General features: G+C 35.0%; 1 protein-coding gene across 2 annotated transcripts in view; it reads left to right on the top strand.

Annotated features, from left to right (window-relative positions):
• The first annotated feature begins 555 nt into the window (after positions 1 to 555).
• LOC108145824 (cyclin-dependent kinase 14) overlaps positions 556 to 18,266 on the top strand; it is a 72,723-nt gene continuing 55,012 nt past the window's right edge. For both annotated transcript variants that reach the window (XM_017271430.2, XM_017271429.2), the window contains exons 1-2: positions 556 to 1,075; positions 8,562 to 8,639. In XM_017271430.2, the coding sequence (XP_017126919.1) occupies positions 1,021 to 1,075; positions 8,562 to 8,639 (133 nt within the window). In that variant the 5' untranslated portion in view covers positions 556 to 1,020. The remainder of the gene's footprint in view (positions 1,076 to 8,561; positions 8,640 to 18,266) is intronic.

The following is an 18,266-nucleotide window of genomic DNA, read 5'->3' as shown; positions in this document are numbered from 1 at the left end:
TACTAATTTGATTTAAAAACAAGAACTATCGAATTGTTGCGAAAAACCTTGTGTAATTGTGGAAATAGTGGATTGTTTTTCCTTTAATGAATTTTATTTTTCATTATCACAAAACTGTAATTATTTGACAAAAAATAATTGAAGCCATGTGTCGCAATTTTCCTTTGTGTTAAAAATAAATGTTTGAAAAAACTTGTGATTATTTGTCAAATTAAAATGGTGAGAATAGTGACTTTTTCAAAACTTGTTTTTAAGCTCGCCTTTTAAAAGCAACACATTGACAAACAAATTAGTTAAACAATGTGCGAACAGTGACTTCTTTTACATCATTTTGTTTGATTATTTTTATATTTTTGGATAGATAAAATTTTATTCAAAGCTGTGTAACATATTTGTGAAAATAGTGACTTTTTTATAATATTGGCTAAATTACAAGAATTTATTTGTGTTTTTATAATTTTTGTCAAAAAAAGCTGCTAAAATGTTTGCGTAAAAATTTTATTTGCTACCAATACTTGTGTGCTTAATTTATAATTTTGTACAATATATAAACTGCCATCTGAACCTAAAACCACTTGAAAAAAACATGAAAATCAACAACCACCCCTAACATACAATCACCCTAGAAAAAAGTCAAAGCCCCAGAACAACAAAAATGTCTTTCGAGCGGCAAACTTTTTGTGTGGTGCTTGCTGTTGTCTGTGGTCGGTAGATTTATTGTTGTTTTGTCTGCAGATAATATTTGACCTCGTTTACTTGCAACTTCGGCGTCGTGTCTGATAAAAAAATATAGATAAACCCATATATTTCAATCGAGAGTGTGTGCAGTGTGTGGAGTTCATATATCTCCATCGGATTTCGAACCCAGTGAAATTTACGAGAACCACAAAACACAAAAAAACCAAAGAAATGCGTGCCATAAACGAGTGTGTTAGCCCAACTAAATAATCAATTAAATAACATTCAAATAAACTGAACTGTGAGAGCGTTTCTTCGATTTCGTCTTAAAACAGCAGCAACATGGCCGAATTAATCAGTCAGCCCACTAAAATTAACAACAATAATTTTGGTGCCGGTGCGTATATACACATCATAAATAATCCACATAACACATGACTGTATCTTTTTGTTTGATCACTAGAGCACACAAAATTCCTACCCTGTTGTACTTGAATTTCCTGCTCAAGAGGAATTCTTTCGAAGATAAACAAAAAGTTGATGCTTCACTTTTTATAAATTATTTATATTGATTTGGCTTTAATTGGCATTTGTTATGGTTTCTCGGTTTTATTTTAAGCTAAGCGGAATTCAGAGTGTAATAAAGCGTTTGTTTATTTTGTTCATAGTCTCTTAAAATATAAACAAGTTCAGTAAAAAACTGGAAAAGGAAATGGAAAAATTTGGATGGGTTTTAAAGAATGCTTGTGATTGCTATACTGGTAGAAAAACGTATTGACTCCTAAATTTGCTTTTAATCAATTTATTTTGAATATGAAAATATTAAAACTTTGTAAAGACTTCTTTCGAAATTGATTTTAATATCTGAAAATGTAATTTAAATTTAAACCATATTTAACTAAAATAAATTGATTTTAAATCAAATAGAAACTATTCTTCGTATTAATATTATAATTTAATATTTAATTTAAATATTTATTAAAAAATTTTAATTTCAATAGTAGGAAATTTCATTTTAACTGAACACCTAAGGAAGCTTTATTTGCTTTTTTAATCCCAATAATCTTAAACTTTTCTCCGTAAGTTGTCAATAATTTATTTTTGTTTCCCTCGCCGTGCATTCGCATATTTATTCGGTGGATAAAAAAGGAATTCCCCCATAAATTCAACTCTCAATTTAAATTCCACCATCCAACTTCCTGCCGCTCACACACACTTGAAAAATCAACAAAAATTCATATATATGTTTGATGCACTGCCTTAAAAAAGAGCAAATAAATAAATGCATATTTTAAAATATATTGTATATGCGCCAAAAGCCCCGTTTAAAATGCAATACAAATACGAAGAGAAGAATGGCAGGCCTCAAAGTAAATTTTATTAAAATTAAGCGTAAATATTTTGACACAAGCAAAGGAGAAATAAAAGAGAAGAGTTATATAAATGCGACTGCCAGAAGCAGAAACTGCATTTAATTGAAAAATTGTGCAATCCAGTTCTCTCTGCCCTATCCCCCTTTTTATTTTCACTCTGAAACCCGTTTGAAAAGCGACTTCTCCTTCCTCAATTGATATTAATTCAAGTCGAATTGAACTTTATTTTTGTTTATTAGAGAACATTGAACCCAAGACAAGAGGATTGCCGCCGGCAAACTGAACTGAACTGAACAGAACTGACGTCACGGCCCGAGGCAAATCGAAATCATTTATTTAATCAGACATTATAGTATGCTTTATGGACAGCGATAAGCCATAAGCCACAAGCCCCAACCTCCAGACCGCATTTACCTCGAAAGCAAACATGAAACGTAAAACAAACGCATCCGAAACTCATTATGGAATATCGGTTTCTATCTCCGCCTGATTTATTAGTGGCCAACTAGTTTTGGTGTTGCTTTTAGGCTAAATACAATTTAATTAGTTCCTTTTCCAAGTCGTTTTAGTTGTCTAATTATGAATGCCGCCTTTACATTGCAAACATACAATGTCAAATTGATTACATTTTGAGGCTGCCATTCGATGGCTAAATCAATTAGAGAGTTATGGCTATTTTATGATGTAAACGTAGTTAAGATTTACTGCCAATATTGAAATCGTTACATACGATGCACCGATTTCATATTAATTAAATCGAATAAGAGCTTTCAAAGTGCAACCAGGGGCTGTTAAATATCGTGTATGAATTGTTTTTGGATCATACGTTTTAAGTTAATTAACTGAACAGGGAAAATTGATTAAAATTTTATAGCTCTAAATAAAAACGTGTGAGCTAAAGTTTTCTATATTACTACATATAAACAAATTTGTTTAATGAAAAAAATTGGAATAACGAGCTCTTACCTAATTTATATTGCTTTTTCAACCAGTTTTTTTAAGCCTATAGATTTTATGTTCCTCATTTGTTTTCTTATCCCATGCAACTGCAACCCAACCTACTTTTTTCTTATCAGCATATTATTTTACAATCCATACTTAATTTAATATTTTTCAAAAGTCGGTCACGAAAGTAATTAGGTTTTTACAGCTGCTTTAACAATAAAAATAGAACACCTAATGAATACCAGATTTGGGGGTAATTAAAAAAGTATAGTTATATTTCAATGCTTGACTGAAATATAATAATAAATAACTAAATAATTTATTATAACAGATGTATCTGCTTTCTATTTATTTTCTTTAAAAAAATATGTTTCAATTTTAATTAAGATCGGATTTGGCAGGTTCCACTTTTCTGCCAAGTTTTCTGCTTTTCGGCAAGTTTCAGATGAACGATTCGTTAGCACGCAACTCCAGTCAAAAAGTTGGTGCTGTGCCGTGTACAAATACTATTAAAACAGGTGGCCAATACACTCACCCAAATATATATGTTTTTCTTCTTTTTCCATTACGAAAACATGCAACTGGTTGACTAATTTCCAACCCAGTTTTCTTATACACCACGCCCAATCTTTTGAGGAAACTCTCCCTTTCTCCGACTTTTACTTGATTAGATTTGATGAGCTGGCGATAAAAAATAGTTCTATATGGTAATAAAATTTGTGTTTTCCCTCGGGCCGCATGAATATTTCAAAAACTAAGTAATCACGGTTTCTGGGCGCTGTGTTTTTTATGGTTTTTTAATTTTATTATTTGCCTGGTGAATAAATGATGCGTGTGTTTTATGGCAACGCTGATGTATGGGACTGCCAAAGGCGTGGAAAGCTTGGCCAAGCAAGGGTTAAGGCCAGCGAAACTGAAAATTTATGATTGTGTGAAGGTAGGCATTTAAATGAAATGTATTAGGTAATTTTATGTGCTAATAATACAACCAATTTAAGAATTTTCACAAATAAATTAAAATGCTTGTGTTTATGCTAAGCTTTCATAGTTTTTCATACTTTAATTATTTGCTTTTGGCTCACAGTTATTTTAATTAGTTTAAGCTTTATCCTCTTTAAAAATTCCATTATCCCACATTTAATTAGTTACAAATGTGTTTTAATTAAACTGAGACTTTGCTACTTCTTCTCCTGCATATAAATGAACCGCAAAACAAATAGAATTTGTATAAAACGTTGTTTGCCCAGCAAATTTAATATTGATAAAAGTTTGAATTCAATTTGCTGTCGAGTTTAGTGGGGTCATGAACTAAAGGAAAGGCTGAAAATCGATGGAAACGGTGGCTTTCCCAGTTCATTTTTTTATCTTTTATCACGTGTCTGTGCTGGTTGGAAGTTTTTGTCGGCCAAAAAATGACCGCGTCATTTATAAGCCGTTTAATCATCGAGCATTCTTGGACTTTCAGTTCCGTCAGCTGTCGCTACTGCATTTCACTCCACTCTTTCTCTATTTTTAGAGCCTTTTATAGGCATTCTCCAAAAGAGCAAAACTCTCGCAATTAGTCAGCTGCTTGTCGTCGAAAAGTGTCAAAATATTTTTGCTAGCAACAGATCTTCTTTTCCTTATTTTTTTCCTTTTTTTATAATTTTTTTTACTCAGCATTCTATTTTCCCTTGCATTGAATCAGAGAATGTGTGTGCGCGTTGGCGAAAAGCCAGGGGATGGAGAACAAGGGAAAAGCATATATATCTGCTGATGTGACTAAATTTATAGGATCTCTAGTGTTATTACTTCTTTTGAAACTCTTATTATTAAGCCTAAAAGTACAAACTGGATGAATTGAAAAAAAAATAATTAAAATGTAATGTCAGTCCAATTTATTATTATTTATTTGTGTTATTCTAATTTTTAAACTTTTACATGTTGTAGGCTTTCTTCCAAAAACTCAATTTGATTATTTTGTGTTTATCCAAATATTTTTATTTTGTTTATAAAAAAATTAGCACGTTTTTTGTGGTTTTAAAATAGTAGTGGTGTTATTTGGATTTAAAATTTTTTTAATTTTTTTTAATGTAACTATTTTTGTGGTCACATTTGTGGTATGAGCTGCCGTGTGGCGTGGCCGAAATGTCACGTATACGTCGTGTGGCCTGCCTGAGAATCAGCTTCGCCTGCTTCACGATTTTCACGCCTGTCTCGCGCTTTTCCACTTTTCCTCGCCGGCTGGCTCTCTTTTCGCCTTTGTTTTGCTATACTGAAGGTAATTACGTCATTAACAAGAAATTTGGAAAGTGCTCGTCATATCATTTGGCTTGTGTCAACTGTTTGGCTGCCGTTTTCTTTGAGGGGAATAATTGCCGGTCTGTTTTTGGGTAATGGATGCGTTTCGAAAGAAGACACTTTGTTCGTCCGCTGTTATGGGATAAACACGAGCAGAACATTTGCACAGTTTACAAACTATTAGGCATAATAAATTGGGTTAATTTGACTTGATGCAGCAGCAGATATTTTCGAGTAATACAATTCCGGGAATAAGTTTTCCGTACACATTTATATAAGCAAAGCTGTTTAGTTTAATTTTCTTCATTGCTTGTTTATCGAATATTTTTAAGGACTTTAAGTGGGTGGTCTAAATACTACTAGAAATTAAATTTCACTCTTTTAAGTTTGCTCTAAAAATTATATATTTTTTACTATCCACTATACCATGTATATACACTGTGTACAAACGTCAAATAATCTTGTGTAGTAGTTGTAGGGCTTTTTTAGCCTAGTTATTGGACAATTTTAGTACCGTTTGACATAGAACTCTTGAGTAAACACAATTATCCTAATAAGGCAATGTTATCCAATCTATTAGTTGCGCCCAACAGTTTCCATAATTTTCTGGCAAGTCAATAGAACCTGCCTTTCTACCTACCTTTTGCATTTTTGATTATTTGTTTTTGCCTGTTTTGTGTCTTGTCGTTATTTGTTGTCTAATTAGATGTCACAGACATTAACGAACATTTCCAGGAGTGACTGTTCAGTTCTCAGTTCTCAGTGCTATTTTGCTATTTTTGCTCATGGCACGCCTGACTGGCCACGCCCCCAACCGACATATATCATGGGCGGATGGGCGCTGGAGCCTCTGGGCTATTGAACCCACTCAATGCTACTCAACTCTACCTGTCTGTGAAGTATACATATATATATAGTACTATGCGATATCGCTCGCCTTTGATCTGGAACTTGGTTGCCCACAATTTGTCGTCGTCGTCTGGCGCTGACATTGATTTTGATTGCAAACTTTGATGTTTGCATATGCAACTCATTAATGCAATGCCAGTTTTGCAACTGCAACTTTATCGTGGAGTAGAAACTTTTAGCTGCCGCCACGCATTTAATTAAATAAGTTTTCTGTTAACAACTCCATGTTTTAAGGGGTGGGTTGCCTGCAATATTGACAACAATTTATCAAAAACTATTAAGGCTGGCGCCATTTTATGCAAATCACTGTGCACAGTGAGTGTCATTTGTATGCAACCGCCCGGTTCGGTTTGGTGTGTCTGGCTCTGTCAACCGGCATAAGCATCAGCATCACCATCATAATCATATTTCCAGTTCACTTATATAGACAACAACAAAAACAACGCAGCTATATGGTCCTCTTTGTTGGTAATACACAAAGAGAAAATATAATTTTAGGCGATGATAAATTTCAAGAGAAATTTAGTTATTGTGTTAATAAGATATAAATATTTATAATGTTGTAAATCTTATTATGTGATTATATTTTATATATAATATTCTCAATTCTATAAAATCTAAAAATATATTTTATGGCAAAATTGTATTCCATGTCAAAAGATTATTTTAAATTATGGTAAATTTGCAAAATTATAAAAAGTTTAAAAAGATAAGACATTAATAAAATTATTATTTTATAAGGGATACAAAAATAAATTTAATATTCGATAATGAATTTATTGAATTTAATATTCGTACTGTAAAAATCTTAAAATTTATTTTAAAATTTTGTTTTTTGACATAAGAACCACCAAATTCCCAATTTTTTCCTTCTGTGTTCCGGTTCTTTGTTGTCAAATTACCTCCTCCTTTTTAAAAATCTCGGGTTATGTATTTGAATAACCATTTTAGAAGTCAACAACAGCTTATAGTTATGACTCCGATGGCCCCGTAATTGAGTTGCAGTTGAAAAGAGGGGGAAAATGGAAAGTGGGTATGCAAAGCACCCCATGGCCATAAATTGCTTGGGCTTGACTTGCTTCTTGCATTGTTTAAGCCAAATTGCTTTCGAAAAGACAACCAACCTAACAATACTCAGGGGGATCGAACAAGAAGTTATCTCAACACTACAGCATCGCACACACTTTATCGCCTGATTTAACACGGCTCACATATGGGTAAATAAATAACGAGAAATATGTACATTTTATGAAGAGAGTAAGTTATTTTCTGTATGCAATTGTCAAAGTCGCTTTTATTCTCGAACAAAACTGGTTTCTATGTTGTTACTTATAGTAGTTTTGTGGGCAGTCGGGAAAGGAGTGGGTAATATTTTATTGGTTGTAGGGGCTTTGTGGAGGTCGTTTTGGAGTGGTCATCTCAATCAGTGTCAGAACAGTGACTTAAGAGTTGTGAAGAGTTTGACAAATGATTGCTCAAGTGCCAATTTCCTTATTCGGATGGTGGTAATCCGATGGAAAACGGGAGATAATCAAGAATTCTGTGATGAGGAAGTGTAAATGAGGAAATTTGAATAAGAGATGTAGGAGCTAGATAAAATCAAACAATTAATGTATTTTCTAACACAAAATATTGAATTTCGATTTTTATATTAGCAATCAGTTATGGCTATGCAATACAAGTTCAATAGTTGCCGCTGCTGACCCACTTGTTTTATTTTTTCATCTAACCACATAAAATGCTCATTTCTGTGCCTTCTAAAAATAGCGAAAAAAACAAACACAAACTGAAATCATTAATGCAATCAACAAACCAGGAAAACCAGGCACGCCTCCCATTGAAAACCCCTTAAAAAACAACAACAGAAACCAATTTTCATGCCTCACTGAACATTCAAATAGGCACTTTTTGCTAAATGTTATTATTTGATCATTTCCACAAACAACAGAATTAAAAAGAAAACTTAATTATACAGATGGATTAAAGAGGGGAAGGGAAATTTCCCCTCGAATACAAAAATAAATTCAGAAATGCATTTTCTATTTTCGGCTGAATATTTTTAGTTGGTGTAAAATTTTGTTGGTTATTCATTTGGGGAAATGGAAATGCAGTCCCCTCCCCAATTTTCTATCTCTGGGGTCACACTGTTTATTATGGGAGACCACGCTCGACTGATTTATGTTCGTTTATAACAACGAAATCTGTGTTTTGTTTCCTCTGTTTGTTTATTTTGAAGTTTTCCCAACATGTATCTTGATTGGAGCCATCATTATGCAATCACTGAATATCACTTAATAAATCTCTCACATTTCATCGCAATTAAGTGATTTGTTTGCATAAATTTATTTGTGTATATATTTTCCTATTTACTTTCAGGCGTCACAATGCGAGAGAAAAAGGGAGGAGCCCTTCAGAAGCTCAAGAAGAGGCTATCCCACAGCTTTGGCAGATTAAGTGAGTACAAATTAATAATCTTTATATTATAATTAAATAATTTCAAGAGAAAAAACTTTGGTTGGGTTGCCTTGATTTGTCAAAATTCCCAGGAAAAATCTCTCAATGAAGTTGAGTCATTCCGTGATTTGTGTGCCATGTGGGTGCAGTATTTTTCAAACAATAGTTAGTTATGGTAATGCAATAGTCTATAGATATTTTTATATGTATACATGCATTAATGCTTTTGAAGTTGCGGATTGGGAAAAACTTGTTTAAATCAAGAAGGCGTTGAAGAAAATGTCAAATGACAATTAGATACAAGCGAGTGGAAGCTTAGAATATATTGAAGAGAAAATTTAGTTTCCCATCAATTTGAAATAATTTGAATGCATAGGAAATCAAAACCAATTCATCTTAATTTGTTGTCCTTTAATTCCTATAACTGCAGCGTTTAAAACCCGATTCCACTTCAATTTTTCCCATTCAAATCATCAAGTTTTTTCGCAGCTGTTATGAATTCAAAACATTTCCCCAACTTCAATCAACCTTCCGTCCAAAAAATAGAACCCGTTAACTCATTCCATCTCGAAGTTCTGCATTTAGACGAACAAAAACTGCAGTTCCTCAATTCTGTCCTTCAGTTTTTTCTGACCAAAACACAATTCCCAAATAAAAAACGATGGGTAAAACGCAATTTTTATTTAAAAAACTTTTCTCCTGCCAGACCGCAACGGATACAAAACACAAAAAAAGTAGATGCAAAATAAATTCGCATGTTCAGACAGGAACTTATCGATTTTTGGTGTTGCCATTGGTGGGAAAAGCTTTTAATGGTCTAAAAAAGCCTTTTGATGGGTTGTCAGTTCAGCTCTTTTCGTTTTCGTTGGGGTAATTGAATGCACTCGTTGCCAGTCAAATGCAATTTGACAGACAAAAGAGCCCGGAATGTGCCAAAAATGGTGGGAAGTATAAACAAATTTTGATAAATTACTTGATCGAATGTGGATAGTTGCGGTTGCCATTTTATGCATTTCATGAAATGGACAAATACACGTGTGAACAAATGCGTGAAAATTTTTAAACGCAACCAACTTAACTCTGTATAAATAAAGTTGCAACGATACATCTGTCGTTGAATTGAAATTCTTCTTCCCCTACTAAGGGGATTTTGTCTTCGCTCGACTTTATTGTTATATTAGATTTTTTGTTCGCTTTGGCTATGATAAAAGTAATGATAATCAGCTAAAATAATAATACTGTAAAGCTTCCAAACTTGTAAAATTAGAGTTAATTTACACGTATGGTATATCTGCTAATATTAAAAGGGGTTATTTTGATTTCATGTATTCAAGAATTCATGAAATTCATAGCATAATCATGGTATGTGTATAGATAGATAGATGTTTCCCCCTCTAATTTTTGGAATTTCATAAAATTCGCCATGCATTTATGATGGTTTATTTAGGCATGACATGGAAACCCGTATAGTTTGCATCATGTTGACTCACTGAAAAACCCGTTTCGGTTGCTTGATTTTGCGGCATGCGGCTAATTGTCTTTCAACGCCCACGCAAACTGTTTTTTATTTTCGGTTTTGTTTGGCTTTTTTTATGTTTTGCTGCCTTCATTTCTTGTTCCAGAAACTAGTTCGGCGAACAGCTGATTTTCTTCCCATAACCGGAGCGATTTAGTGTTTTTTTGCGGCCTGGTCAGGGGCGTAGTTAAAGATATGGTGGTATGAATTGTAAAACAAAGTTCGATTTTAAAGGTAAGCCCCTGAATAGCTGATTAATGGTCTTGTTTGGCTGAATATCTAACCATTTTTGGCTTGAGTATTTAATTGACATTTTGTGTCGGGGCCTTAGTTTTGAAAGACTGAAAATATGGGCCTTATATGGTTTCAAAAGGTGGTTGAAAATCTTGTTTAAGGTTTCTGTTAATGATAAATTCGCAAATTAGTAATAATTCAAGGAAAAAAGGATTATTTAACTAAACACATTACTTACATTTTTTTTCAATAGTGAATTAAAAATTTTTTTAATCTTTTTTCTTGCCAAACATTATTCATCTTATTTTCTTTTATCAAACACTCTTCCATCAACTTTTTCAACTCATGTTCAGTGAGCAATTTTACTATTTCATTTCGATGAAAGATGAAATTTTCAGCGAATTTTCTCCACCGCATCCGATATGTCAGGGATTTCTCCTCGGAGTTGCAACTTTTGGTACAACACCCCCATCAACAATTGGGCAATCCTTCAACCGGAAACAATTTCAACTGCAACTTGAGCTAGCATTGAAACAATTTCTCACGATTTTGCCATTTGGGAGCAGCTTCTGTGTTCGCCTCGGCTCATAAATGCTGCATTACCCAAAAACAAGAAACAGAACTAGTAAAGTTGACTTTATTTCAGCTGAAGTTTTAAATGTTTTTATTGCATTATTGAGGAGTTTGACGCAGCAGCAGCTGGTGAAGCAACTGAAAAACGAAAAAAAATGAAACCAAGGAATGTCACTCGAGTTGCAAGTTGCAAGTTGTCTGCCAAGGCCATTACAACAACCCACTAACAGTTGTTGCTGGTAGCTGTTGGACTTGTCTTGGTTGTTTGTCAGCGAACTGATACTTGCAGCTTAACTATCGTTAATTGCCGCACGAGCTGCCGCTTGTGTTCCCTCCTTTTTAATTATACCAAGCTATGTGTCTGTATCTCACTGTCGCTCCTTCTAAACTGCTTCATTCGCCAGCCATAAAAGTTATGAAGTTATAAGACGTTGCACAAGAAATTAAGTACCTACACTTGACAAAAAAACGTAAAAAATATATCATCAATCAGTTGGAACAATGGTTACCTAAGCAATTTGATAATAGGTTTTACTATCTCATGTAAGAATAAGCTAAACCTCTTTAGAATAGCAGAAAGGCACTTAATTCTCTTATTTATGGAAATTTCCTTTACTTAATAAAAATCTTTTTTCCCTGTGTAACTGGCAGTTAACTAGGAAATTCACGGCGTTTCCTCTTCAGCTTTGGATGAGTGCATTCCATAGATCAGAAAAGTACAGAACTGGAAACACATACACATTTACTTGCAGCGATCGAGATTTCTTTGTCTTCTTGTGTTTTTTTTTTCGTTGAGCTTTACATAACTGAGAATGATTCATTGGAGTCATGACTCTTGTGTTCGTGTTCTTTGATTATGTCTATAAAATGATTTAACGATAGGAAAACATTGTTGCAGTTGTATTTTCAGGTTTGGCTTAGCCGCATTGTGCTGATAAATTTATTCATATCGTGTTTCAGTCATGTTTGTAAATATTTGCATTTTTTATAAATAAAAAATGTGTAATTAATTTTGCGATAACATATATTTTTGACTGAGAAATGTCTATAAATGCCTACTAATGCCTAAGTTCTCTTAAATTGGGTTTTAAACTTCACTTGAACCACTTAAATCTGCCGAACTGGATAGAGAAATAGCTACAAACTCATCCAACTCAAGTGAAAGATCCTCAACTTTTTTAACCAACAATTGTGACACTTATCCCACCTCCCATCTTTTTTTTTTCCTATGAAATAGAGGATAACTTTGCCGACTGAAGTGAGATTCTTGAGATACCTCAAGGCTCCTTTGCTCCTTATTGGTGGTAATATTTTATGGCGTCGAATGTCCGACTTTGACACTTGGTTGTCGGCTATATCATCATCATCATCATCATCTTCGTCGTCGTCGTTGTCGTCTCTATTTCTTTGTGCCAGTGATACAGTTCTCTACACAGTGTTTCACCTCGCTCTTTACTATGTTTTTATTCTTTTACTCGTTTTCGAAGGCTTGTCATAATCCTTTCTGATAACATTTTATGTCACAAGCCATGGCCAAACACACTCGACGTTGTCTATGGCTTTAACCCTTGACTGGTGTCCGTCCAACTGGCTGCCAGTCGCAGCCACTTGATAACTTTACACTTGAGCTCTCACTGTCGCTGCTATTTTCAGTCCTACTCTTCTCAATGGCAAAAAAAAAGCAGGAAAGAAAAAATGTATAGTATATAAAAGAATCAGCAGCCGAAGACGAAGCGCGATAAGCAGCTAATGGCCGCCGACTGTTGATGCTTCCTCCATCGTCTCGCTTTTATCTCCCAGAAAACTCCACTCCACCCTCTATATATAGTGTGGTATCTCCCCCACTCACTTTCCGGGTCTTTTCAATGCCCACAGATGAGCTCAACTGGACCCTGCCCGCATATGTGCTGCTGATACAGTGATAACTGCTTTGGGGGATTTTTTTTCATTTTGTGCATGATTCATGGAGTGGCGGCTGAGGTTTTCTGCACAACAATGCGGGTCATAGGCTTTAAATTGATTTGGAAAACTCCTTGGAAGTGATAAATAATCAATTTAAAACTAATTGACTGGCTTTCATTAAAGACACTGTAAATTATAAGAATTTTTGCAGCTTTTGTTTAACTGTTGGAATGCATTTATTGAGTTTGCTTTGAATAATTATTTTTTAACCCTTACCACACTTCCTTGCACTTCTTGAACCATCACTTTTTATTCTTCTTAAAATATTTTAGAAATAAACTTAATTATTTTCTTAAATAAAAAGAGATTAGTTTCACCCTTTTTAAATATTTCCAAGAAGCTCTCTCTCTTATAAATAATGGAAAATTAGTTGATCAACGAATAAAATCAGTTAAAGTTGCATTACAGCATGTAAAAAGGTTGTTTTGAAGTGTCAAGCAATATATCCATAAACTTTATACCGAGTAAACACTGTACCGTCCATTCAAGTGCCACTGAGCAGATTCCGCTATCAGAACACGCATCGTTTCTCGCTTTCTCATCGCCTTTCAGCATTGTATTTACGCTCTGATTTGTGAAGAGCAGAAAACGCTACAGATGCCATCGGCCCCGCCCACCTAGCACCACCAACCCGCCGCCTTTCCCCTTAACCCTCCGATGCCCCAACTTATCTAAAGATTTTGAAGTACTATACGTATGTGTGGACAAATCCGCTTTGGTGGCCCGTTTAATATGTCATGTCATTGATATGAAACGTTCATTCAGCTCGTTTCAGTTTTATTTTCCGGCATGCGATTGAGATGATGATCTCCGCGACGGCCACACGTCGTATGAGTAATCACGCACATGACCTCTCGCTCGCTTAAGCACATTTAATGCAGCTTTTCCCTTCCCCACTAAAAATGTTGCACTATTAAATATGTAATATGAAAGAATACTCATATATAGTACTCTAAATGAAACCAGCGCAAAATCCATAAAGCGGAAGATTTTTTTACGCCCTCAACGCGTTGAAAAGAAATTTATGCGGGTATTTTCTGTGTTTTTTTACACGATATTCTGAATTTCTGAGCAATTTTAGTGAGGCCTCTCACGTTAAGAGTTTTCCTTGATTTTTCCGCGCTTATGTTTGTGACATTGATGAGTGGCACTGGGCACTGAACTGTGTGTGGGGTTAATGGTTAAAGGGTCAAGGGTTAAGGCAATGGGAAATGGCTCTACATATTTTAGTTTTGGTAAAAAAAAATGTGGTAAATCCAAATATTTTTACTGATATTAATAACTGAAATTGTAATTTAAATTTAAAGTATATGTTCCTTAAATCCCTTTAAATCAAATATGAACCAATTTAATTCTAAAAATTTCACATTTATTAAAATATTTTAATACTTAGTCATTTATTTGAATATGCATATCATTTAAGAATTTAATTAAATATTTCATTCAAATATTTAATATAATGTGTTGAGTGCAATAGTCAGATATTTGTTTTTACCATTCTATTTTTGTTATCTTTGGTTGTCAAAACCTTTAAAATTCTTTAAACATTTTATCTGTTTACAACTAAAATTATGACAAAACATTAGATGAGCACTAAAATACCTAATGAAATGAAATGTTAACAAAATAAATACAGATGTGTTGTTAAATGTTTAATAGAGAACTACGAGCACTTAAAAATTTACCTGGCAGTCCCTGAGTTGCATTACATCACTAGCTTTGTTCTACTTCTGTCAATTATGTGTGTTTATCTTTTCTCACCGATCCCCAAACACATTTCCCCATTACAGACAGCTTAACCCCTTGGGACCTCGTGTGCCCGGGTTTATTCTGCATTTTCGCCGACTATCATTGACTGTCCATAAACATTTTTCTCTTATTCCATTTTATTATTTTACTCTCTGCCGGTGACAGGCGTTTCGTACATGTTCGATAATTTGTTTTTAAACGGCTCATTGTTGCTGCTGTTGCTGCTGTTTCGACTCTTGTCGAATGGGCCCCATTACAGGTACATGTGTTGTCTGCTTGTCTGGTTGTCTGGAGCTGAAGAAGAAAAAACCAAAGCTTTTTTTATGCCAGGCCAAGCGTCAACGTTGCCTGGAAAACGTGCCTCGAATGCGAGCAGGGGTCCCGGTCTTTTTCCCTTTTTTTTCTCTTTGGAGGCTCACCGCCCATAATAAAAGTATTTTAAGTGAAATTCACAACCTTCCGACGTAAATCGTAAAAATTTTGTTTTCAATGCGGCTTTTACTATTTTCGTTGTTTGGTTTCTTTGGCGGTGTGTACTGGTTTTTTTCTGTTGTCTGTTGTTTGGCAACGCGGTTAGAATTCAATTAGGCTGGAGCAGTTTGAGAGTCATTTTGCCATTAGCTACAGAGAACATTTTTTTTGTTCATATTAAAGGAACAAATATGTTTATATTATTAAACTTTGTTTGGAGAGGAGCTAAAAAAGCGCCTTTCTACTAGATTATCAAAACGAACACTTTAGCTGCGGAAAAAACAATGTACTCATGAGTCAATAAGTAATGCTAAAGTTTATGTAAATTATATTTTAAGTGTCCGGCTGGAGAAACTAATTTCCAAATCGATTATAGTTTATTAAATTTTAAAGTGTATGGCTACTGTTGTTTGCCGCCACTTTGTCTGGGTCTCATTATTTTCTTTACAACTTTATTTTTGGCATCTTTTGGTTGTTCTTTAATTTCTTTTTCATCGTTGTCTTCAACTCGTTCAATGACTCTGAATTCTGTAGTGAATGTCAAGGGATCCTCCCTCTGCATCCCCTTTCCCTTGCCATTTCGTAATGCAGTTTTCAATTTGCCATTGCTGTTCGTCGTGTCTTTGTTTATTGTTTATCTTGCCGCTGCATTTTTTTCCCTTGTTGTATTGTTTATTTTCGGTGGCTTATGCTGACGTCAAACAACGTTCACGACATTTGTGATCGGAAGACGAAGACTCTAACACGTCCGTGCTCTTTCTCTTCCAACAATCTCTTCCCTTTCCGATTATTATGTTTTTTGCATGCAAAGTGCACTGCCAACAGCAGCAGAAAAAGCTGAAGCTTTGGCGATAAACACAGCCAGCCAGACACCGCATAAACAAGTAAAATACTAAGAAGAATTGGGAATGGGGGTCGGCCACAAAAGGCTTTTCGCATTTTAATAGAAATGTTCTGGCGTCTCGCGCGGCGTCAAGACTCTCAGGCTCAACTGATGTTCCTTATTGTGGCTGCCGATAGGAGATATGAGTTTATAAAGGCTACACTATATGGCTAGCGTGTATGTTGAATATGAAAAGAAAGTAAAATGAATCTTATATTTATTAAACCACGCTATTTAAAAAAGTACCCAACATCACCTTAAGATTAAAAATGAGTAAGGTTTGTGTTTTAAAGTTGTAAAAATATCATGTACCTGTAATATGCGCTTCTCAAATTCAAATACACATTTCTTAAAATTATACGAGTCAGATTGTGAAATGTTATAGAATATATATGTATAAGCTAACCAAACCTAGCACAATGAATTGCGTCTCAAAATATTTACCTTACTTTTGAGCAAACATTAAATAAACCTCTTCTCAAATTTATTACCACTTTAATCAAAAAATGGTTGAATTCTAAGTTCGTTTGCCAAAGAGCATTCTGCAAATTTCTATGTTATGCTACACAGTCCGTCTTTTATTCCCTTTTACCGCTTTTATGTGCTCATCATCGATTGTTGTCTGACTTTTAGCCATTTGTGGTGGCGCGGGTCTTAACCCATGCTCACCGCTGTTTTGTGGCGCGTGACTTTGAAAATCTGCTTTTGCACATAGATTTCGATTTCCATTCCGTGGCATATCCCACAGACTTATGACTGTCAATGTTATGCAGACACACAGTGCGCAGACCGACAAAATAACAAAATATTATGCTACGTGATTTGGCTGGCATTTGGTTTGAATGCCGACTGCCGACTCCCGATGCCTGATTCCTGATTTCTGATTGCATTTCTGCAATTGTGAAATATTCTGCAGCATTCATTGCGTGGGCGAATAAATCTGGCTGGATATGAAAATGTGGAGTTCTGAGAGTCGCAAGCAAATTGGTTGCCATTTGGTTGTTGCCCCATGAAATCCACTTCAGCGCTGCCTTCTTGAGTTGGTGACGTCGACGTCGTCGTCGTCGCCCACTTGCTGCCAGAAAAAGCGTAAACATTTAATTTCCATGTGCCACAGGGAGCGAAACAATTGCAAAATAAACCAAGTGTTAAATATTTGACATGGGGCACATTCACATGACAACAGGAGGCAAGATTGCAGAGGAGTGGCCTGCCTTGCCTGGCCGCCACTCACGTGTAGAATTTCTTCTTCAGCCTAAGGCTGGCAACTTTGCTGCATTTCCTGACAGCTCCAACTGTCGGCATTTACCCCACAAATCTAGCCAAAAAGGCCACCCAGCTGTACACTGGTCTAGGTTTAAACAAATATACCTTGCTTAAATAATTAAATTAGATTTTTAATAAAGGGAAATAACTGGAGAAGTAAAGTGCATGTGTTAAAACCTATCTAACCTACAAGCCATCTACAAAATCGCCTCTCTCTGCGCTTCTCACAAATTTGACGTTAACTATTCGTAACTATTTTATTTTATTTTAAGATAAGGTGGTATTTGTCAAATAAGAAGTATCCATAAAATATTTACAAAATGTTATGCAAGAAAGTAATAAATTATCTTACCTGTCTTTTCGAATGTGTGGAAATAATCGTCTACCAAATCGCCTCTCTCTGCGCTTCTCAACAAATTTACCTTACAGGTAATACATTGTTACTAATGTCTGCCTTTTAATTCGTGACTATTAGTTTATCACGGCGTTTCATCTTAAAACAAATAAAATATTTTATTTTCATTTAATTTGCCTTAACCTAAGAGCACTGTGCTCTTCTGGCCGTGTCATGTGCTTCGCTAATGACTTTTGCTTGCCGGGCAGGACGCCTTCACGTCATCAGGGGTTTTCCCGGTCTTCAGGAAAATGTCAGTGTCGGCGCCCTCGCACTTCATTATTTTGAGTTTTCCAGCGCACTCGCTCACTCTGCCATAATTTCTCATTTCTTTTCACTTAAACTGGTTCAAGGTGTTGACTCAGGGTGCATGTGTGTGTGTCTGTTCACAACAAATGTGCCACCTGCATCGTGGTAATGGCTTCCTTGTCCTCTTTTCCTTCCATTACAACCTTCAACCCAACAACGCAACGCCCCCATAATGTTTTCCTGTTTTCGTTTATTGTCTGTCATGCGGCCGTAAAATGATTTCCTTCTTAACTTGAGCCTGAGTTTCCCCCCGAGCTTCTGCCTTGGAAA

This window comes from Drosophila elegans, unplaced genomic scaffold (assembly GCF_018152505.1).
Source record: "Drosophila elegans isolate 14027-0461.03 unplaced genomic scaffold, ASM1815250v1 contig_208, whole genome shotgun sequence".
Classification (NCBI taxonomy): domain Eukaryota; kingdom Metazoa; phylum Arthropoda; class Insecta; order Diptera; family Drosophilidae; genus Drosophila; species Drosophila elegans.
This window is presented reverse-complemented; position numbering and strand designations above follow the sequence as displayed.